Source organism: Zootoca vivipara, chromosome 1 (genome assembly GCF_965207765.1).
Source record: "Zootoca vivipara chromosome 1, rZooViv2.hap1.1, whole genome shotgun sequence".
NCBI classification, from domain to species: domain Eukaryota; kingdom Metazoa; phylum Chordata; class Lepidosauria; order Squamata; family Lacertidae; genus Zootoca; species Zootoca vivipara.
This window is the reverse complement of record NC_142582.1, coordinates 63,167,150-63,191,413: the sequence shown is the minus strand read 5'-3', so window position 1 is coordinate 63,191,413 and position 24,264 is coordinate 63,167,150. Positions and strand designations below refer to the sequence as shown.

Here is a 24,264-nt window from a genome sequence, read left to right as displayed (position 1 = left end):
TGGATGGATCTGAAATCAATTCCAATCCAGATGCAGAGTGGAAAAAGACCTCTACCTTAAAGGCTTGCTGGAATAATAAATGACATTGGAAAGAGGGGTTGGAACAATTGAAGACAGCTCGACTCAGCCTCACTTTTAGCAACTGAGATACTTGGGCCAGAAAACAGTAGTTCCAAAACTACATAGACATGTGGACATTTGGAGATGAATCAAACTGTCTTCTGTTACTCTAACCCTATTCTCCAATGCCCATTTATCCTTGAATGCACCCATCCTAATTTTTGGAAGGCCATTGTATTCAATGGCTAACTTTCTCCAAGGTAGTTCTGGTAAACTTAATTTTGTAAAGGATTAAGTGGAAGGAGTTTTTCTTCATTTGTACATTGATGTGACTATGTCACAGGATTTTTAAGTGGTCCTAGGCCTCATTCTTGTAGCATTTATACCAGGCATAGGCAAACTCGCCCCTCCAGATGTTTTGGGACTACAACTCCCATCATCCCTGACCACTGCTCCTGTTAGCTAGGGATGATGGGAATTGTAGCCTCAAAACATCTGGAGGGGCGAGTATGCCTATGCCTGATTTTTACAATAGAGAAGGGAGGCATGATGTTGTTTGCTTGGGTATTTGCTGACCTGCAATGTGCTTGAGTTGCAGCATATACATTATATAGAGCTCTTTCAGGAGGAGGTTTTCCTGAACACAGCTAACAGCTATCATTAAGATAGATTAACTAGTGTGGTTCAGTGACATTGAAGGCACGCAAGATATAATTAATATATTAATGGAATTTGCTAAGCCACTGGCTTAGATGGTTTTAAAAGATTAGGCAAACGAATAGAGGGTAGGCCTATGAATGGTTGTTAGCTATAATAGCTGTGTGGAGCTTTCAGGTTTAGGGACAATGTCTGTGAACCTCAGTTGATAGGGAGTAACAGTGGGTAAGAGGTGTCATGTTCATGTACTACAGATGGGCTTCTTGGAAACATCTGTCCAGCCCTTGCAGGGGAAAGAATGCTGGACTAGATGGGTCTACAGAGATGCTGTAGCTGTGCATGAAACATATGCAAGAAACAGCTGAAAGTGCTATTTAAAATAAGGAAGTTGCTTTTCAGACCAAAGCTGCTTGGCTGGGTCATAGACAGCTTTCCATGACTTAAGAGGAATGGGGAAAATTTGCTTATGTGCCTATAAAGCAGCTAGCTCTGCAGTTCAATTACTTTCAGTGCCCAAGGAGGGTTTCCATGGAAAAACTTTTGTGCTTGCACCTATAAGGTGTTGTGGCCACCTGGAATGCATGACAGCACCTATGTAGAATCTTATTCTACATGCTGAAATGGAGGAGAACTTCCTGGGGGAAAATAACCCTCGTTTCATAAGACATCTGGGCATTTTGAGCGGGACAGATTCTTATTCCAAACCACGTCATGATGAACTTTGGCAACACTTCTACTTCCAACTCTCTGTCCATTTCCAGCTTCAGAAAGCCCAGGGCAAAATTGCAAACTGAGCCTCAATCTGCTGAGACACAACAAAACACTACATTATTTGGTTACTTATGCAGACCTAGATGCTTACCTTTGTCTTTGTTGATATGCCAGGAATCCTTTGAATCTAGAGGATCACTGTCACCAACTTCATTGCGGGCAATAACCCGGAAGAAATATTTCCTGCCAGGAAGCAGGCCCGTGACAGTGTACTTGTTGCTATAAACTTTCTCTGCAGCCGTGAACCAGGTGGCTGTGCTAGTGTCGCGTTTCAAGATGACGTAATGGGCACCTCCATCCTCCTTTATGTCTGGAGAGTGATCCCATTTCAGTGACACAGTGTTTGGCACCTCTTCGTACAGGTTCAGGTTAGTAGGAGGCCTTGGGAAATCTAAGGCAGAAATACGGAGTATGAACCAGTGTTTCATCTTTCTCTGTTTGCGGTCTTCTATCATTTATTTGGGAGGCAGCATCTCCCTCTGGAACGATAGTCATGCTTTTTCAGCATACCCATGATGGTCTTAAGCTTGAAAAGCTAAACTAAGAATGGCAAACATTGCCTGTACTCTATGATCTGGCAATCAACTGCATCATCATAACCTCTTCTCAAATTGTTGATCAGCTCAGCAATTGTCAAGAGGCTGGCATTCATTCCTCATCTAGTTTCACAGGCTCGCTCCACCCCAAGCCTTGTACCTGTCACTTGCACATGGATGTCGTAGTGGGCTTCTCCATAGTCATTGCTGAGTACAATACGGTAGAGTCCAGTATCCATGCGTTTGGTGCTGCTGATGAGGAACTGGGAGTGGTTCTTGCCTTTAGTGATGCTCTCTCTTCCCCTTGTGGTATTACCATCCTTTTGCCACACCACATTTGGCGGAGGGGAACCCTGCCAGAAGCAAAACTTGCTGAATGTGTCCAGCCTAAGCAGGAGACATAGCTTTTCCCATTCACTCTTTCCCATTCACCCTGGCCTTTAATCTGAATCAGTTTCATCTGCTGTGGGTGGTGCATTTGTAATTACTACTGTCGCTGCCAAGGCAAGGAGCAATTAAAGGAATGGGGAAGATATGGGCAGGAGAAATCATGGCTGATGCTTCTTCTCTCAAGTAATGGTTAGCTTTAGGTCCTCCAGATGTTGTAGGACTCCAACTCCCATCAGCCCCAACCAGCATGACCTGTGGGCAGGGATGATGGGAGATGGAGTACGACAACACCTGGAGGGCACCATGAAGGGCTACCCCAGACTTCAAGGGAACAAGGCAACTCTCTCAGTTGCAAGCTGTCAACCCTAAAAGCTGTAGGAAGGTGGGAACTCTTGAGACAGTTGCAAAAAAATGGGCACGGGAAGCAATGGAAGGAGATAGCTTTTTTTTGCTAATGTTATAAGAATTTTGAGGTCATATATATATATATAATAATTGTTCATAAAACATGTACATGAATGTACAGTACAGGCACATGTCTGAAGCAGCACAGGAAGACAGGCCTTTCTGACACCATTTTGACTCTCTCTCTGACTAGGTGTTCCTCTGCAAGGAAGAAGGGGGGTGGGGGGAACCTTCTCATTGTCTCAGGAATTAAAGTGATAACCCTGGCATCCTGATACCTGAGTGCCAGACAAAAGGGTGTGATTAACTTGGCTGGGAAACAGGGAAATATAAATATCTCTCTTATTTGTTGATTAGGTTTTGGGGGCAGGGGGCAGGGTCCAGGATGCTCAGATTACTGCCACCAGACCTCCCCTTTCATGATGTACCTATGATGAATCTAGGGAGGGGGGGTCTTGGGCTACACCCCTTCTGTGACATATGGATGATGCTTCTGGGGGGTGGGCTGAAACCAATTTCAAATTTCTTTTTAAGGGCAAGACATCTTTGTTTGGGGCCTTCCTTGTTCTCCTGCGTGAGAGGAAGGACCCTGTTGCAACAGCGAAAATAAAAGTGCCTTGCTTCGTACGTCCTGGTTTGGTCTCTGTTATTTGGTGGGCAGGAGACGCTTAAATTCGTCTGTTTGCCTGGATCCTTGGGCTCTCCCTGGGCAGGATCCATTTCTCTGGGTTCATAGGAACCAGCTTAAATTTTACTTCACTAAGTTACTTATTCCAGTCCCGTGATTCTGTAAGCACTGGTAACAGCTGAAAGATGTGTGCATGCACGCACACACAAACCTGGACAACTTCTTAGACATAAAACCACCCAGAATTAAACCTGAGAATCTTAATGAACCCGCCTTCAATAAGCCACTCTTCTTAGCAGCACTGCCTGAATCCCTCTTGATAAAGCTTCATGGCACAGATTTGAGCAGAGAGGAGGAGATTACAGGGTTTGCAAAGCCCTGATTAGTCTGGCATCCCAATCAGTATTATTCTGCATTACTGTGAGTACTTTAACAGAGAAGCATACATGTTTCAAATGCTACCTCTCTCCTATTCCTACCTAATTATTCCTAGTCTGGGAAGGTTGCCTTTGTTATCTCTTAGGAGCAAAGTATACTTTATCTTCAATGTTTGATCATGTTTTATGTGTCTGATATTTGCTTTGTTTTTAAATAGGCAGCCAGATCACAGGCTTAAAAACCTTTTTCCTCCATGAAAAACTGGAGGCCCTTTTAGGTTATAAAAGATTTAATAAGAATCAGAATAATGTTTAAGGCAGTGTTCAGGGTTGGTGACCAAAGAGGAAGTGCAATTAAAGAAATAAGGAAATTCTTGGGGCCATAACTTCCTGCTACTAGAAGTCTAGAGCAACCATAACTGATCTGGCAAGGAAATAGCTGATTATTACTGACTAGTGGATTTCAGCCCATTCAATAACGGGCGCTAGAACATCCTGGGGTTTGGAGAAGCGCTTGTGCAGCGCTTCTCCGAACCCTGGGACCTGTCCTTGCTGTCGGCGGCAGGGGGACAGGAACGGAGGAGAAGAAAGCGCTGCTTTCTCCTCCTCCGTTCCTCTCCCCCAGCCGCTGACAGGAAGGACGCAGGACACAAACGCCTACCTCGCCGCCGCTGCTTCGCGGCCTCCCGCCGCTCCTCTCATGGGCCAGGGAGGGTTGTGAGGAGGAGGCCTCCGCCGGCCTCCACCCTCGCTTCCCTGACGTGCCCTGCAGTGAGGCGGTGTCCGGCCGGGAGCGGCGGTTGGAGGAGGCAGAGGGGGGGGGGAGAGTGCGCGCGTGCAGTCTCTCCGTCCAATCCCTGTGTCCCTGGGGCACATGCGCAGTAACCCAGGGACACACGGGACAACTGGACGCAGAGACACTTGCATATTATTATTACTGATTATGTGTGATTACAGATTACATACAGAAATCACAGCACATAAACAGAGTACCCAAACAAAAACACAAGCGTATCAGAAACTTAAGCCAAACAATGAACATAAAATCAAGCAATCAAATTAAATGCCAAAAGTGTGGCATACTTTACCTAACACCTAAGAGATAACAAGGAAGGAACATCAATGTCATTATGATTATTGCTTCAGCAAACTTGGCACTGGGTATAGTTGCCTAATGTTGCTGTTTACTTAGGTCAAGGTGCCCTGAGTACTACGGCATATGAGTTTGTTAAATAGAATCAATAAACTAAACTTTATTTATTTATTGAAATCCATTTATAAACCAATAGTTTATAAAAACCCTTAAGCGGTTAATGTACTGTTACAGGTAACAGGATCTACCATATTAGGGAATAGCAGAAATTAATAAATGGTAGAATTTTAGTTATTTGGGATATGAATGAAAAATACAAGCTGCAGAGGAATTCCTGGGCTAGCCTATGCAAAAGAAACAAATCAAGAAACAGTACAGGGTAGTTGGCAATGCAATAAAACTGTCCTTCATCCCCTGCCTTGAGGTGTGGGGCAGAGATTTGGAAGGTTGCCAGGGTAACTGGGCATGATGTCACAGGAAGAGTTTGGGGCCTTTGGCACTAGGCTTGGAATACCTGAAAAATGGGTAGAAGGATCTAGGCAGGCTGGCTGGCTCAAGGCAAGCTGGGAGAGGTGCCTTGGACTCCAGTGCTGCACTGCTATGGGGAACAAGCCCCTCTTGAGATGACCACACTGTAAGAGCTGGACTCCCTCCATCCAAATTCAGGATGGAGTACATATATGAATATTTTTTTAAAAAAGCTATGGCAGCCGCTGCAGCATCTTGATTCTCAAAGGAACACAGACCCTGGGTGAGCGCTGGGAAACCACCACCAAATCTTGCCACAGGTCAGCAGAGATTGGAGGTGGCATCCAACTTTTTTAACAGTACTTTACTAAGCAATCTAATCAAAACACAGGTCCTTCCTCTTGAAATCTTATAACACAGACATAGATAGAGCGAGTCGCACCCACACCATACATTTAAAGCACATGGCTTCCCCCCCAAAGCATCCTGGGATCTGAGGTTTGTTATGGGTGCTGGAAAGCTTTATCAGTGAAAAGGCCATTGCAAGTGGGATGCATCCATTGCAATTTTAAGGCACAAGTTCCCTGATGGAATAGCAAGAGCAGCTTACAGTGAAAGAGGCATGAATGCAGAGGGCAGTCCCAGCACGAACAACCATGTGACTCTTCAGCCTGGCACTCAGATCAAACTTCGGAGCAGCTATAAGACACACCGGGACAACAACAGAGAAAGATGGGTGGGAGTGAGTAGTTAAAACTATTAATAAGAAAACACACATTTCCCTGTTACCTATATTGTCACTTTGGCACTGTACAGTTAAATTTATAGTGGTACCTCGGGTTACGAACTTAATTCATTCCAGAGGTCCGTTCTTAACCCTAAACCTTAACCTGAGGCACGCTTTCGGTAATGGGGCCTTCCGCTGCCGCCGCACCACCGGCACGCGATTTCCGTTCTCATCCGGGGCAAAGTTCTTAACCCGAGGTACTACCGTACTTCCGGGTTAGTGGAGTTTGTAACCCAAAGTGTTTGTAACCCGAAGCATTTGTAACCTGAGGTACTATTGTGTTTGGTTTTCACACCCTTTGCGTAAACCAAGAATTGATACAGTACCTACACAGTAACTACATAGCTTAGGAAACTTGTGAAGCACTTCCCAGTGTTTGTGCTTCCTTTATTTTAATGTAGTCAGAGTGGGCTCTGAATCTGATCAGTGTGTCAGGCATAGGGAGGAGGTGCTTGAGCCTTTTCTTGTGGGGAGGTTTTAGAGCAAAACTGCCTTCCTTTCCAGCTGCTTTCCCAGTTCCTTCCTATAAAGGCACCAGCAGTAAACGCTGCACAGGGGTTTTAAGATTATTGATGTATGCAAGGAACTGACCAAGAACACAAATCAATCCAAAACGAAGATGAATCATGCAATCAGAATAATGTCCTCAAAGGTGTATTCTATTTGTGTTTCATCCTTGGTGGGATTTTTAAATGCTATTTGTGGGCTGTAGTTCATGGGTTTTTAGGAAGTCCCCCATTGTACTGCTTGCACATCTCTCTTCCTGCTTCTCTGCATGAGAGTCTTGACGTTTCCTTACACAGCAGGTAGAATCCTAGCAGAAAAATATCTGCACATTTGCTCTTGTATAAGTTACCAGTCCTGTATACATTGGCAATTGATGTGCTTTTGGTTGTAACTGCATGAGGGTTTTCTGTGCATTGGAACTGTTTTAGGTGCCTCTCAATGTGCAGGATTTGTCCTCTTGCATGCACTACAATCCTTAGCAGCACTACAATCAGGGTCAGGCATGGTATCATCCCTGCAAGAAAAGGACCAAAGCGAGGGAGCTGTGGACTGCAGGACTCATTACTGATTGATGATGAAGATGATAATGATAATAATAATAATAATTTTTTATATCCTGCCCATCTGGCTGGGTTGCCCTAGCCCAGGCATCCCCAAATTGCGGCCCTGCAGATGTTTTGGCCTACAACTCCCATGATCCCTAGCTAACAGGACTAGTGGTCAGGGATGATGGAAATTGTAGTCCAGAACATCTGGAGGGCCAAAGTTTGGGGATGCCTGCCCTAGCCACTCTGGGTGGCTTTCAACACTAAAAGCATAATAAATCAAACATTAATAGTAACAATCTGATACAATATAAAAGTCACAATAACTTTAAAATAAACAGCTTGTATCAAACAAAGCAATAGTCAACAATCCATCAGAATCTAATAGTAAACAGTAAAATTAAACACCAGCAAATAATAATTAAACAGTTCACACTTATCAAACACAATAAAGAATGACCAATCTGTAGTCAATAAAAACAACAGCAAACCACAATGCATAAAATACCACAAAACATACACCAGATAAGACACCCCCAAACTACGGCCCTCCAGATGTTTTGGCCTACAACTCCCATGATCCCTAGCTAACAGGACCAGTGGTCGGGGAAGATGGGAATTGTAGCCCAAAACATCTGGAGGGCCGAAGTTTGGGGATGCCTGCACCAGATGATCTTGCTAGCATTCCTTCCACTTTGGGGGACAGGGAGCACAAGGCAAGTGCAGTCCCCATGAAGTTGGAGTCTATGCACACTGACTTACCTGGAGGGGGCATGGCCAGAACTCCATCCTTTAACTCAATGGGTTCTCCTACTCCAGCTTCATTCACGGCTCGAATCCGGAAGAAATATTTCTGCCTCTCCTGCAGTCCTCCCACTGTATAGTTGGTGCCAGAAATTGGGATCTTGGTGCACTTGGACCATTCCTTGGTATCTTCAGCTCGCATCTCCAGGATGTATCCTGACGGCGGATCACCTTCCTCTGGCTGCTGCCAGGCCAAGGAAATGCTGGAGTTGGAAGAATCTGCTACATGCAAATCTTTCACCAGTCCAGGAGGCTCTGGGAGAAATAGCAAGACATCCACTGCACAGCTGCATATACTGTTTAAAACACATTTGCTCTGCCCTGGTGCAACATTCAGTCGCACCCTTCCAAGTGCGAGCAATGGATGCTTTGGCACCTTAAAGACTAATAATGTATTGCTGTCTGCATTTATTTAACAATTATTATTATTATTCATTATTTATTAGATTAATATACCGCCTTTCATCACAAGATCTCAGGGTGATTCACAGGATAAAATACAAGCTAAAACACAAGAAAGCAGTTTAAACAAAAACGACTAAACAATACCCCCCTCCTTCCCACAATGTTTTTCGATGCTGGTGATTCCTGAGACTTTGTGCATCCTTACAATTTTGGATTCTTCTTTTCTAAAATTCGGATATATCTCAATTGGATCTTCTTCTTTAGTTATAGGTCATCTCATGAGGGCTATCCATGTGGGTGCGTACATGCACATGGGCTATTGGCTCCAAGAGAAGTCTTTTTTCCAAGCCAAATTGCACTGGGGGGCAGCTTAGATTAGACTGAATGTGTGACTGTGGAAAAGAGAGGTGGTGTCTGTGCACATGTGTGTATAATTTTATGGAACAGATTGGTGTTTCTTAAACAGTGGTTTGGGATCCACCAGTGGGCCTTGGGCCACTTTTGGGTGGGCCTCAGTGCCACAGCCTGCCTGCCCCATGCCTTATCACTTGCCTATCCCATCCCATAGCTGTTCCATAGCCTTTGGGTTGGACCAGTGCAAGCTCTCGTTAGGCCTCTGATGCTAAATAAAGGTGGCTAGGAGACAGAAAAGTTCAGGGAGTGAGGAGAAGGAAGGTCAACCTCCCTCCTCTGAAACAAAAGAGCCAGAGGAGGTGTTAAAGGAAATAGGAAAGCGACATAGAAGGTTAATAATAATAATCAGGGAAAAGAAAGGAAAGGGAGAAAAAAAGAAGTCCTGCTTAGAAGACAGAACTGAATGTAAAAGGACCAGGGAGAAAAGAAGGATGAAAGAAACTGGAACATGGGAGAATTGCAGGAGATGGGTAAAAATTACTTTGAGACATGGGAGGGTGTGAAGGGAAAACCATAAAACAAAAATTTTCCACTTACAGCCTCTGAATCAGAAAATTCTGCCCAAAATAATGAGACTGAGTCACAATACCACCAGAGCAAATGCTTGTACTGTACTTAGCTTGTGGAAAGCTGAGCTGTGACACTCCTTGTCACAATGAAAATGCCATAGCAAAGAATTTAGCAATTTTCAAAGGTGGATCAGATATCGGCAGAAAGTGTTATCAGTAACTGCCAGCTCATTATATACCAAACTGTCTGCCACCATTTTGTGACTGGCTCTGCCCCTGAACCACCATTTCAAGCAGGCAGAAATTAGGTTCGAGAGCCTGTGTAATTGATAGTACATGGAAGATCATGGACCTAGTCCATGATATGTGTTGGTCTAATAATTCCTAAACAAATAGCAGCTGTGCCTGCTCAGTATTATTTGAAAAAGGGCCATCTTGCTGCCCGCTGAAATTGTTATTGAAACTGGTTATGGAAACAAACAGCCAGATAGGGAATGGTTGTTGCAGGGGTCTACCCCATTTCTCTGCATGTACAGCAAACCTTTTGTTTTTTAAACATATTTATGGAACACTAGGAACAGATCAATGTTAGGGACATACTGATGGGATCTCTTGCCACAACTGAGTTGGAAGCACTGCTAGGTTGCCCAGGCCCCGCTCGGTTCACAGCTATGACACGGAACTCGTATTCTGTATCTTCCAATAAGCCATCCACTTTGCATTTCGTATCTAAAGAGAATGCAGAAGAACACAGGTATCATAATTACTCGAGAGGAGGTGTTTTCTAGGCAGAAGAATGTTCAAGTGATCATCGCTCTTTAGGACTCAAGGGGGGCACGATGCTTCTCATTTTATATAACTGGGGCAATCTTGCAGCTTTTTGCTGCCACCTTCTGGCCACGAACACAGCTTCCAGCCGACAAAAAGAAGTCTGCGGCAGTTGCACACTTGGAGCACTTCCGCACCACAGACTTTCAAGCTGACATGCAGCAAATGCAATGGTAACAAAAGCAACAAATACAGAGCAGTTGTGCACAGAAGAGTCATATTATAAACAAAACAGAAGCAAATTCAGGAATACAGTAATCGTACATTGCATTTATTTGCCCAACTATTTTAATGCTGCCATTTGGCTTCAAGGCACCTCCAAGACAGCTTACTAAGCAGAACAACAACATTGGCAAACAAAACAATGCCCTCTTCACTTCACTTAACATCCCAAATGCCTTTAAGTCAGTTTGCATATCTGTCTTTAGCTTAATCGCATTCTGGATTTCCAAATGGATAACAGAAGTGGAAAAGAACTTCAGCTAACCAAGGCCATGCCCTCTTACGGGAACAGAGGACAAATCAGGCAGTGAGATCAACAGTCGGGTGGTTTCCAAGACCAATTGTGTGGCTCAGTTACCATTCGAAAGTTAAGATGAAATGGTTAACTGTGAGTCATCTGTAAAAATGGAAGTGTGATTGGACAGAGTAATTGTATCGTCCTTCTCCGGAAATAAGCCACACCCTGAAAATAAGCCACACCCCAAAAATAAGCCACACCCCGAAAATAAGCCATAGTGATAGGCAGTTTAACCTTGTAGGTTAAACTGTACCATACTTAATATAAAAAAGACATCCCCTGAAAATAAGCCACCATGTGTTTTTTTGAGGAAAAATAAATATAAGACGGTGCCTTATTTTTGGAGAAACACGGTATAGGAGATGACCATTTTGCATGGGGGTTCTGTTCCTGGCCCCCATGTGCATCAGTGGAGCATGCATAAGCGTGCCCCCCATTATGCCCCCATTCTTCCCTCTTCCTGGTCCAAAAGGACCTGCATGCTGACGATGACACATCATTTCGACATGCCTAAAATGGTCACTGCCTGTATTTGGTGAAGGTGGCATCTACCAGCAGGTGCTTTGCGCTTAGTAGAAACATAATAGACAGGTATTCTGAGTCCCTAGATTGTGCTCCAGGTTGTGTTTATACTGGACTACATGAATCTTGGTCTGACCGAGCAAGGCCATTTTTTTACACTTCGTTCTTGAGAGACTAATACACCACATCTTGCTTTACGTTCTTGACGGTTGCCATTTTGTGTGTGTGTGTAATTATATTTAGCAGTGTGTGTGTCAGTTGGGATAAATTTCTGACCTTGAATGAGCTCTTTGGACACTGGGACCCAAAGGTTGCTGCCTTTCTTCCTCCTTTCCACAACATACCCCATTACTGGAGAGCCACCATCTTTAGCTGGAGGACTCCAGGTAATAGTAATCGCGTCTTTCGTAACATCAGTAACTTGAGGTTGAGACGCCTGACCTGGGGGATCTGAAAAGAATTTGAGGGCAGAGGAAATCAGAACTACAGTGGAAGCCTTTTCTTTCTTAGCTGCTTTTCTATGAAATTATAATCAAGGCAAGAGTCACAGCTACTATTCCCGCCACTTTTACTGCACCCACCCATTACGTACTTCTGGCCATGGCGACCACTGGTATGCAGTCCCCAGAAAGTTGTCAATAAGGCTTTCAGGCTGAAAAAAGGGTTCTTACCCCCACCAAGGGGAATTCTAGAAATGTAAGTGACCCAGGCAGGACCAGGCAGGACAATCTCTACCCAATAAGTCCGAACATACTATCCCATGATATACAGACCAGACGTAGCACTAAGTAGATCAAGGGGCACGTGATTAAAGCTAAATCAATTCCATGAATTGGCTAAGATGCTAAAACCCAACATGATTTCTGCCCCAGGTAAACATTCCTTCCTGACAAATGCAATGACTTGGATTTTGACCAAAACCAAAACCTGTGAATTGAGCCATCATAAGAGAATATTTTAAGTAATTCTCTTCATGTGCTACCTTTTCTTAAGATAAGGCCAGCACCAGCCTAAAAGCCCCCCACTGGACAATGGCAGATGTCATCATTCAATGCTCTAAGCATGCAACCAGATGACAATCTTATCTAACAGAATGAGGCCAGGTACTTACCAATAGGATCCCCAGCAAAGACTTCTTCCGACTCTAGTGGCTCACTCACACCCTCAGCATTGACAGCCAGGATCCGAAACTGATAGGGTTTTCCCTCTTCTACCTTATCTGTGGCAAAAGTGGTGTGTTTGCTGTCAATCTCTCCAATCTTGGTCCAGGATTTTTTCCCAACCATCTTCCGCTCAATAATGAAGTGGGTCACCTGCTTGCCCCCATTGTCTTTGGGTGCTTTCCATTTCATTTTGACACACTTCCCAGACTTCTCCAGGAATTCAACTTTCCCTTGTGGTGGTTTTGGTTTGTCTGAAGTACACAGAGAGAAATTGCAAAAAGAGTGGCAATGGTCATAACCGTTTGGAACTCATCAAGACTTTCTTGAGAGGTGTTTGACAAACCTGGCCTCATATTCAAAGCAGCCTGAGTCGCTTTATTAATTTCATCTGCCAGCAGAAACCAAAGTACCCTGCTACTCTATGGTCCTCAAACATGGCCACCTGATGATCCTTGAGAAACTAGGAATCAGGAACGCATCTCAAGGTCCCTTTATCTGTTCCATGACACTGTAGCAAATTTCTGAAACTGGGTCTCCAATTCCTGAAGGGTAAGCATGGGTACAGAGAGTGTGGTTATCTCTAAAGTAATGGGCAAAAATGAAACTCAGCAAAAGCAGAGTTAAGGCTGCAATCCTACACACACTTGAGACACAGTAGGATCTTATTTCCAGGCAGAAGAACACAAGATCAGGTTGTGGCAGGAAACTGTCCCTTTCATGCAGGAAAATTCAGTTCCTTACATTTTGCCTACCCTTTAAGATACCAAAGTATATAGCCTAAATATGCTTCAGATAGTACTATGAACTGCCCTAGAGGATTATCCCAGGACCTACCAAGAACATTGAGGTGCAGTTGAGCAGTGGCTGTGCCACAATCACTTTTCAGCCGCAGCAAGATAGCACCGCTGTCTTCCCTCACACAGTTCTTGATTGTGAGCAGTGCTTGGTCATGGGTCCTTTCGAATTCTATTCTGTCTTCTTCGGTCACCTCAATACCATCCTTGAACCAGGTGACTTTGGGCAGGGGCTTGGCCCTGAATGGTACTTTGATGTAGGCTGTCTGTCCTGCTTTCACTGTCACTGGGTGAGCAGCTAAAGCTTCCAGCACAGATGGATCAATAAAAGGGGGATCTGGAGCGGGGAGAGAATGGAAAAATAGGTCTGAAAACTGCAGTCAAAAGGACACGTTAGCAACATTCATACACTTTTATGCCTCATTGAACGGTCTTCACCAATGACAGTTTAAGTCCCTGCAGCCATACATTCCATTAGCCATAGAATTCCAAGTTTAAGGTGGCCTCAGAAGAGATGTGATACATGTACATGTACATGTACATGTACATATACATATACATACACATACACATGATTTGGGTGTGAAACACCCTAAATTCCTGGGTCCAATAAAAGTTAGAATTACTGTAATCAAGGTTTGGGGAGTTAACTGTCCCTGAATCCCTGGATTCAGAAATGCAAGCCTAGATTCTCAGGAAGCTGAATTCTGTGCCAACCACTACATTCCGTGTCTTTCCACACACTTGCAGAACTGCAATACACTCACAGCCCTGGTCACAAAATCTGGTCAATGTCCAGGATGCCCTGTGTGTTACTGAAATAGAGGCCTAGGGCAGGGGGAGGGAGTGGTCAAAGGAACAAGGTGAAATTACATGGGGGATGACACGACAGGAGTACTCTACCTGCAATACTGACAGTGGCCTCACTCTCTGCCCCTTTTGCTCTGAAAGTGTACTTTCCTTCAGTGTCCTCTCCCAGCTTGTCAATGATCAGCTTGTGGACAGCCCCTTGCTTGACAATTTGGATTCCTCTCATATCTGTAATCTGAAGGAAAGGTTAAAAAGAAAGGTCCTGTTAAAAGTTCAAATGGCAAACAGGAACTCACATGCTAGTTTAATAGGTAAGAGTCAAGTTCTAAAGCAGGCACCCCCAAACTTCGGCCCTCCAGATGTTTTGGACTACAGTTCCCATCTTCCTCGACCACTGGTCGAGGGATCATGGGAGTTGTAGACCAAAACATCTGGAGGGTCGCAGTTTGCGGATGCCTGTTCTAAAGCTTCTAAAGGAAGTCTTTTTCTTTTTAAGCAGAGATTGGATGGCCATCTGTCATGGATGCTTGGCATTTACAGTTCTATGCATAGCTGCCAAGTATCCCGTATCCGCCGGGAAAACCCCTTTTTTCTTACCGTTTCCCGGCGGTCTCCCGTTTGGCGGAAAATCCCGGCATTGTCCCTTTAATTTGCTTCTTCCCGGCGGCCATTTTTCTGGTGCCGCTTTGCCCTTCTATGGGCACCAGAAAATGGCGGCGCCGGCGTCGGAAGTCGCTTCCGCGCATGACCGGAAGTTGTGTGATGCGACTTCCGGTTGCGGTTTGCCCTTCTATGGGCATCAGAAAATGGCGGCGCCGGCGTCGGAAGTCGCTTTTACGTGTTTCCGGTCATGCGCGGAAGCGACTTCCGGTGCTGGCACCGCCATTTTCTGGTGCCCATAGAAGGGCGAAGCGCCACCGGAAGTTGCGTCACGCAACCTCCGGTTATGCGCGCGCTGCCGATCCCGGATCTTTACGATCCGGACTTGGCAGCTATGGTTCTATGGTGCTATGACTCCACATATAAGGGGTGTGCATGTGTGTCTGTATGCATGCACATGGACTTGCTGTGCTTCAATAGCTGTTCTATCATTGTTGCCTTCATTTCATTTCATTTTTTTTAAGGGACACATCTGTACTCCAGCATGGTAGAAGGAGAGTGCACAGCCTTCTAATAACCAAATAAAACCTAACAGCAACGAAAGATTCAAACATTATCGCAGCTATAGAGGAAAGCGTTGCTAGTGTTTGCCACTTTTTAAGAAAGTAAAACAAGCATGGGCGTGTGACATAGTAGAAGAGGACTCTGCTCGAGCATGTTTTTCAAAATTCCCTTGAGCCACAATATGATGTGGCATCGGGAGGGGAGGGAATAGGCAATCGGTGCACTGACCCCTGCACAATCACATTCTATAAAGCAATGACATCAAGGATGGAGAATCACATTTTCCTAAGTAACCACAGGGAGGGATTCAGCAGTACAAGCATTTTGGCTTGCAGGACAGAATGCTCCCTCCCCAAGTTGTCTCCCAACCACCCAGGGTCAGTTTCAAGGGGGGCACATTGGGGAGGAGAGGGGGGACGCCCCACTGCGTAAGCAAGTTGCTTGCACAATGGGGCATCTCCCCCTCTCCTCCCCAATGTGCCCTCTGCAGGACTTCCACTGACAAGACTCAGTAGTTGAATCCCACCTGTAGTCTCTTTATTTATAAAACATAACATATCTACTGTTGACAAAATGCAATATCCCTGCATGAGAAATATCGGAAGGAAAGACAGTTGGGACTACAGAAAACAATTGCCTACAACTGCCAAGACTACACTGTGATTGGCTTCCTTGGTCTCTTCCATACTCCTAGCTTCCTATGACTGATATGTTAATGAGAAAATGGCTGCTAATTCTTCTGTGGCTCTACAAACGGTCACATCAATTAACTGGGGTAGATGTGCAGGGGTAGATGTGCAAGTCCCTCTGCTTACACCATAGAAACATACCTCTTTACCATCCTTCAGCCAAACGCCTTCCACCTTCTCATCATTCAGGACAACAGAAAGCTCTACTGGATCCCCTGTTGGAGCCTGGACATCTGATAAGCCACTCTTTACTGTGGCAAATCTCTCTGAAGGGAGAGGAAACACCCTCAGTTACAGCAAGCAGGGAACGATGCTGAACAGATAATGCCAAACAAGATAATCAAGAACACTTGTTGCAGATTTTGTTAGCTAACTATTCCTTAGGAACAAACAAATATAGGAAGCTGCCTAATACCAAGTCGGACCCTTGGTCCATCTAACCCAGTATTCCAGGGGTCCCCAAACTAAGGCCCGGGGGCCAGATGTGGCCCAATCGCCTTCTTAATCCGGCCCGCGGATGGTCCGGGAATCAGCATGTTTTTACATGAGTGGAATGTGTCCTTTTAGTTAAAATGCATCTCTGGGTTATTTGTGGGGCATAGGAATCCGTTCATTTCCCCCCCAAAATATAGTTCGCCCCCCCCACAAGGTCTGAGGGACAGTGGACCGGCCCCCTGCTGAAAAAGTTTGCTGACCCCTGCAGTATTCTCTACACTGGCTGGCGCGGCCCTCCAGAGTTTCAGGCAGGGGATATTCCCAGCCCTACCTAGAGATGCTGGGGATTGAGCATGAGACCTACATGCAAAGCAGATGATCTACTGCTGAGCTATGGCACTCTCCCCTTCTTGTTGTAGGGGCACTTGCACCCCCAACCACAACAGATCAGCCTGGAAACTTTTGTCTAGTATATGTGAGCTGCCGAGTGTGCTTCTGTGCTTCCTCGCCCAGAGATGCAAAGTTCCATTCTCATGGGTCTTTAAAGCCAGAAGGGGCAGCCCCTGCTATGTAACTGCTGCAGGTTTTCTTCAACAGTTGCTCACTTCCCCATTCATTTTATTTTAACTACGAGAGAATTTATGTCCTTTCCTTTCACCATATGATCTCAGAGCAGGTTGCAAACTTGCAATAAAAGAGTAAAGCAACCTCACAATAAGGCCGATTCAGAACAGCTTATAAAAAGAGACAAAAGCACAGCATGTCCTTATTAACATCCAGCGAGTGACAACTTGGGCTCCTCATGTGCAGCAGCATTTTAAATTCAAGTCTACAAACTGAAAAATACAAGGTGCAGATTTGCACCCCTGATCACATGGAAGTCATGTGTGGCTTGAGTTCAAAAACCATGTGATGCCATCTGACTGAAACTTGTTTTATTAAACTCTCTGACCACCCTTACCTTCTACAGTAACAACACAACTGCTGTAGTACTCTGTGGGGTCATTTTCTTGCATGGCAACCACCATGTAGTCTCCTGAGTCACCAAACTGAGCATCGTCGATGATCAGCTCTGCCGTCTTCCCTTCATGGGTCATGGTATGCTTGTTAGTCCTCGCAATCTCATGTCCATTCCTCAGCCACTTCAAGGTAACATCTTTAGTGGTCAGCTCACATTCCAAGCAAGCTTTGCCCTTCTCCTTGACTCGAACATTCTTCAAGTTTCTGACGAACTTAATTGGTGTTCCTTGAGAGGAAAGAGGAGATAGAAATTGGACTGTATGGAGTTCCACAAGAGCAAACCAGATTTTGGGAAGTCAAGGGCAACAACAGTGTGTTGATAGGGGGCTAAGTAAGCTAAAGGAGAGATAACCAAAGCTTGGAATTTTTCTAACAGTGGGATATTTATGATCCATAAAGCCTGGGTTCCAAAGAAACCAGGAGCTGTAACCAAGCTTTGTTCTTGATTTACCATTTGTTCTTTGCTTGGGGGACTCAAACCATGAGCCCAGGCTTAGATGCAGCACTAAGCCAGACCATGGCTTTGTCCCCAGCTAGCATGGCAGCAACAGGAGGAGGATGGTGGGGTGGGGGAATGAAGCAGCCATGATTTTAGTTCCATGCACCAACATGTTACATATTGACCTTTAAACTATAGCTAAGCTAAAGTGTGGATTAAAGTGATGTGGGAACCAGCCCAGCCAACACAGTGACAACTCCATCATATGTTGGAACAAACATATGATTTTGCCTCCCCCCGTCACCCATTTTTCTTCGAACCACCAAACAGCACTGTTAACAGAACATTCTTCTTTTCCATAGCAAAAATCCTTTCAAGTCATTGCTTTCACATTTTAGATTGAATTTAACTATGATAAGTCAGTAAAGTCAATAGGCTATTTAGTATTTTAGACATAATACTAGAATAGGAATCCAAGACGTTGGCAGCGAAGGAAAGCACAATATATTTTTGCAGCAATAAAAAAATGTGAATGACCTAGGCACTGACTCCAGTGGTTTTTTTTTTAATGGAAACCTTGGGCAATAGTTAACATACAGTTTCAGCATCACTTACTCTGAATGGAAAGATCAGCCTGAGTCGTGAGATCTCCAGCTTCGAAAGTGACAGCACCCACATCACTTGGACGGACATCCTTAATTTTCAGTGTGTGAGTTAAGCCATCCTCTGACGAGATGATCTCATACTTGTCATCGCGCTTCAGCTCTCTCCCATTGAACTTCCAAGCAAAGTTGGGCACCTTTTTGGAAAGGCGGATCTCAAACACAGCAGTCTGCCGCTCATTTACTTTCAAAGGTTTCAGGTCTGCCAAAAACTTCAGGGGTTCATCTGTTAAAAAACATGACGAGACTTCACTGTTTGCTTATATAGGTGCTCAACCACAGAGATTTCTCCACAGTACAGGCCAGATTCTCAGCCTGAGTTCATCAGTGCAACTCTACACAAATAACAAATACAGTGGAACCTCGGTTTATGAACACCTCGGTTTACAAATATTCGGTTTATAAACGCCACAGACCCATCTGGAACGGATTAATTCACTTTCCATTACTTTCAATGGGAAAGTTCGCTTCAGTTTATGAACGCTTCAGTTTATGAACAGACTTCTGGAACCAATTACACCCATGCTTCGGGTTAAGTACGCTTCAGGTTGAGTACTCCGCGGACCCGTCTGGAACCGATTAATCCACTTTCCATTACTTTCAATGGGAAAGTTCACTTCAGTTTATGAGCGCTTCAGTTTAAGTACTCCGCGGACTGTCTGGAACAGATTAATCCACTTTCCATTACTTTCAATGGGAAAGTTCGCTTCAGTTTATGAACGCTTCAGTTTATGAACAGACTTCCGGAACCAATTACACCCATGCTTCAGGTTAAGTACGCTTCAGGTTGAGTACTCCGCGGACCCATCTGGAACAGATTAATCCGCTTTCCATTACTTTTAATGGGAAAGTTCGCTTCAGTTTATGAACGCTTCAGTTTAAGTACTCCGCGGACTGTCTGGAACAGATTAGTCCACTTTCCATTACTTTCAATGGGAAAGTTCATAAACCAAGGTACCACTGTATTACCATGACTTGTACACACTAAGCATATGATTTATCTTATGCAATTAAAGATCAGATTTACCTATTACTTTCAACCGTGCAGAGAGATGCTTATCTCCCACATGAAGACTGTATGTGCCCATGTCAGCTTCAGTCACATTGCTGATGTAGAGCATATACTTAGTGCCCATCTGCTTTGCTTCGTATTTTCCTAGGGAATACTGAAAACGCAAAGGTTCATCACCCTGGAAAAAGGAAATATAGAAAGCTTTGAATGATGAAGTGAAAAGCTACATGCATATGTAATGCAAGTGGAAGGACATCTAAAATATGTGTTGGGCACTGTATATACATTACTTGATTATTCATCACTTAGTAACTTGCAGCTGTGAACAGATCTAATAAAAAAGGATTTTGTTTCAGCTGACATCAGCTGATACAATATGCAATGCTCTTCCAACAGAGATTCAGCAGGTGTCTTCAGTATTTTGAAACATTGGCTTTAAGAATTAGCTGGTGAACAGGGATTTTAATTTTTATCTAGTTTTTCTTGTGTAAGCCACTCTGATCTTTTTTTCACTCTGATTTTTTTAAAAAGAAACAGTGATACATACATATTTTTCTAAATAAAAAAATGAAAATTATGTTCTGCTAGGGCCCCCTCCAGACTGGCTGTTTAAAATGGGCCTTTTATGTGTGATTTCCTTTAGTAATCTTTTCTTTTGAAATGGTAAGATAATTTTTGGGTTTTTTTAAATAATTTTTTTTGCTGCATTAAATGTGCATTCTGTACTTGGCCTCCTTTGGTAATATTTTATTTTGAATTTTTTAGGATAGTATATTAGTTTCCTATCAAGTATGTTGCTTTGAATGTATACTTTATATTTGACATTTTTCTACTGGGTTGTTTTATTTGATGTTTTCATGTAAATCGCTTTGAGGTTTTTTTCCTTAAAAATATAAAGCGGTATATAAATGAAACCAATAATAATAATAATAATAATAATAATAATAATAATAATAATAGGATCATATGTGACAGTGTGAATAGCATCATAGGTGCACATCAGCATGAATGCACAATTAAAAAGCTATATGGAGGGGCCTACTATTTGTAACATTTATGTACATGTGCCAGTCATTAAGTGATAACTACATTCATTAACTGGCTGCAACCGTAACAATAGGAAAACAATGCTATAATGCAGTCAGCATGTATTCATGAATGCATGGATTCAACTGAACATCACAGCGATGTTATAAAATCATTGGAAGTATGCCATAGCTGGCATATTGGTAGGTAAATGAGGATTAGGAAAAGAAATGTACGCAATTTCCTTTTTGCATACACTACAGTGTGGCTAAACAAACTATCCTTCTTTTCCTTCTTGGAATATAAAATGCATTGAATTAAATGGGCTTAGCCAAAAAGGCAGCTTTAGAGGAAAACCTATGACAGATACCCCTCCATTCATTAGTCTGAAAATCTCACATACCACCTTCCTTTGTTTCAGCCAATATAAAGAAAGGTGTTTGTTTACCTACCTTGATCCATGTCATCTTTGTATTGGCATCCCTCAGTTCTAAAATACAATCAAATATTGCTGTAGAGTCCACCTTAGCAGAAACATCCTCCAGAGGCTTCAGAATTTTTACTGCCTGAACAGAAATTAACCAAAGAAAATCATTAATAATTTCTCTTTTTTAAAAAAGAATGAATCATAATTCCAAATGATTTCCTATGCCCTAACCTTATTATTATTATTATTATTATTATTATTATTATTATTATTATTATGGATTCTGTGTTTTTATGCTGTAACTGCCCTGAGACCTGCAGGTCTATAGGGCAGTATACAAATTTAATAAATAACAATAACATTTTTTTTTAGCATTCTCCTTAAAAGTCCAATTTTCATTAGTAAATAGGATTGCTGATACCTTCCTGCTTCTATCCTTTTGCTGCTGTTTAACTTAACTTTGAATTCTGTTTGTTATAATGCTCTCTTGTTGTGGCCTATTATTCATTTTGTTTGTGTGTGTTGAATATTTGTGAGTTTCTTTTCCAGCTCACAATGTGTCCAGCACGCTCCTCTGCATGCTCCACTCTGCGCAGCATTGTCAAGCCTTTTGTGGAGACAATCACTGATGCAATAAACTCACTTCACACCCACGGTGCAAGCAGTAAGGTTTATTGCTGGTTTACAGCTTAATGGTTCTGTACACCAATAGCCCACAAATCAGTGACTAGCATGCTGCTAGGACAGTTTGCATCTGGATATGGTTCTCCCCCTCACAGCAGGAAGAAGAGCAGAGAGAGAAAATGTGGGATGTAATCCACCGAGAGCAGTCAAGTACAACATTCCTTGTTTTTCTAGAGTGGACATGCAAGGGGATGTTTGTTCCATCCAGCCAGTCGAAACTTCCTTGTTCCTCCTGGGCTGGAGCATACTTCCTTTTGCACGTGGCTAGAGGTGGGCGTGACCTTACCTGTCCAGGTAACAAAAGGACAAGGCATGCTGCCACACTCTCTCTTTTCCATCTTCCTTTCGTCGTGTGAACTGCAGTGACTGCTAGCTTGCAGTCACTGGGATTATTCCCTCATATGGGGTAGATCCACATGTACATATTTGTAACTAAGTCTGCCTTCAGGGATCCGACTGTGAACTGATGTGAGTAAATGTCTTTTATTGACTTTAAATAAGATTGTTGTGTCTTTATTCTTTTAAGAGGGATAAAAGGAAACTTACCAGGAACATACAATTCAATACTGAATTGTATGATAGTGAGAGGCTTACACAAGCCTGCAACCAGCTATCTGCTGTGCCTGTAAAAGGGGAATGTAAACTCCGCTAAAGGAACTTGCTAATGCAAGTTAGGAAGGATATTAATACACAAGATATCCTCTCCTGCTTCCCTGAACATTCCTACAGAAAATGAACAAACACATATCTTTCTCCTAGTCTCTGTGCATGAACATCACCTCATGCTCCTGTCTTTGAAGCCACTTGATTCTAGAAGTTTACGTTACACTGCATAGATAAGGAATGACTACTAGTTTCAGTTTCACATATACCAACAGTTTGGAGGTTTGTGTTTGCATGTGTAGGAAGTAGAGCCAAGAGTCCTGTGGCATCTTAAGTATCACAAATATACCAAGGCTTATGGCACCCAAAAGTGGTTAGTCATTAAATGGAAGAGGACCCTTCAAACGGGATACAGAGTTCTGTGAGGGTGCTCTTGGCTCTTTTCCCCCACCCCGCCCTCTGAAATCTGCTCTGGAGGTTTGGCCCACCCTCTGGAACAGTGTGGGGTGGAGGGTGGAAATAAGTCAAGATTGACACCCTCATCCCAACTTCTGTTTGCAGAAGGCTTCACTGACTCAAAGATTTTTCTGATTACGGAAGGGCACCATTGGATCCAATCTTTTGTTTTTGCATCAACAGACTTTGCATACAAGTGTATCATGGCAATATTTTTCATGAGGTAGGATTAAAACACACACATTGTTATTATTATTACTATTTTCTTTTTTTAATGCCCAAAGACTGAATTCCACTTTTCTTTGATCCAATATCCCCCCCCATGACATACAGATAAGACAACATGCACCTGAATAAAATAACTGCTGCCAAATTGAAACAGAAGACTTCTTTATGGTATACCTGGGAGCAGAGATGGAATGTCGTTTCAGTGTCCAAAAGCATCACTAACCTCAACTTCTACTTTTTTCTTCATCTCCTTCAGCTTTTTAAGAAGTCCTCGGAAATCTGTGAAGCCGTATTCCATGCAGACCTTCTCAAAGTCCTTCTTGGGCACCTTGGAGAGAATCTCCAGCATTTCTTTCTCATTAACCACCCTCTTCTCTTTTTTCTTTTGAGCCGGAGGCCCCCTGTGTGCACACACAGAACAGGTCATGTGGCAGCCATTTGGTATTTATTCATCTACTTCTAACAGAAAATCATCAGGGTCTTTGCAAAACTATAATTCCCAGGGCTCTTGAGAGGGAAACCATGATAATTAAACCAGCTTGGAAGTCTTAAGACAAATCTTTCCCAAACTATTTTCCTTTATCCATGGGTATGTTTTTCTTCTTCTCCCAGAGAACATTCTGATCTATGTGGTTGGGCTACTTCCTCCCTGAGCTCCCTGAGGGAACATAACAGATTGTTTCTTGGCTCAGATTTGGCTGCTCACTGTGTTTTCTGGCTGACAGGCCACTCCCCACCCATGGCCTGAGACAGAGACAATGGAACAGCTACTTTGGGACTCCTTCTCCCTCCCTGCACCACTCAATAATTGTTGTTGTCATTTAGTCATGTCAGACTCTTCATGACCCCATGGACCACAGCACGCCAGGCACTGCTGTCTTCCACTGCCTCCTGCAGTTTGGTCAAAAAAACTGCGGGAGGCAGTGGAAGACAGGAGTTGGTTAGAGACGTGGCATTAAAAAGTTTAAAGCAAACAAACTAACAGAAAAAAATGACCCCTACATGGTTTGCCATCCACAGGGACAGCCATACTCTGGCCTCTCTCATTGCCATGGCCTTTAACTCCTGCAGGAGCAGTGCTCATACTGCTTCTTGCTTGGCCACCATCCCAGCAACCAACCCACAATGATGTTGTAACCAGGGCCAGCCCTACCATGAGGCAAAGTGAGGCAGCTGCCTCAGGAGGCAAATACTGAGGCAGAGAGTGGATGTGCAGGTGCTATGCAGCCTATCCTGCATCCACTAATCTAGGCCACTGCCCTTGGGATGAAATGGAGGATGTTGAGATAAGATTCAGCAGTCTGCTGGGCTTTTGTACATGGAACAGGAGTGGGAGGAGGAAACGTCTTGCCCTTTCCTTCAGGCAGCAAAACTCCTTGGGCTGGTCCTCTTTGTAACCCACATAGGGGAAAGATCTGGAAACTGA

At 43.7% G+C, this 24,264-nt stretch overlaps 1 protein-coding gene across 2 annotated transcripts in view; it reads right to left on the bottom strand.

Annotated features, from left to right (window-relative positions):
• IGSF22 (immunoglobulin superfamily member 22) overlaps positions 1-24,264 on the bottom strand; it is a 36,736-nt gene that overhangs the window by 3,013 nt on the left and 9,459 nt on the right. The window contains exons 7-21 of one of the 2 annotated variants that reach the window (XM_035130737.3): positions 23,062-23,239; positions 20,893-21,006; positions 19,430-19,592; positions 18,356-18,628; positions 17,243-17,527; positions 15,988-16,112; positions 14,087-14,228; positions 13,224-13,520; positions 12,338-12,640; positions 11,503-11,676; positions 9,957-10,085; positions 7,987-8,283; positions 5,996-6,084; positions 2,185-2,377; positions 1,580-1,879 (exon numbers count right to left, since the gene is read on the bottom strand). In XM_035130737.3, the coding sequence (XP_034986628.1) occupies positions 1,580-1,879; positions 2,185-2,377; positions 5,996-6,084; positions 7,987-8,283; positions 9,957-10,085; positions 11,503-11,676; positions 12,338-12,640; positions 13,224-13,520; positions 14,087-14,228; positions 15,988-16,112; positions 17,243-17,527; positions 18,356-18,628; positions 19,430-19,592; positions 20,893-21,006; positions 23,062-23,239 (3,062 nt within the window). Of the gene's footprint in view, positions 1-1,579; positions 1,880-2,184; positions 2,378-5,995; positions 6,085-7,986; positions 8,284-9,956; positions 10,086-11,502; positions 11,677-12,337; positions 12,641-13,223; positions 13,521-14,086; positions 14,229-15,987; positions 16,113-17,242; positions 17,528-18,355; positions 18,629-19,429; positions 19,593-20,892; positions 21,007-23,012; positions 23,526-24,264 lie in introns of those variants that run through there. The other variant, XM_060276120.2, reaches the window with a different exon arrangement.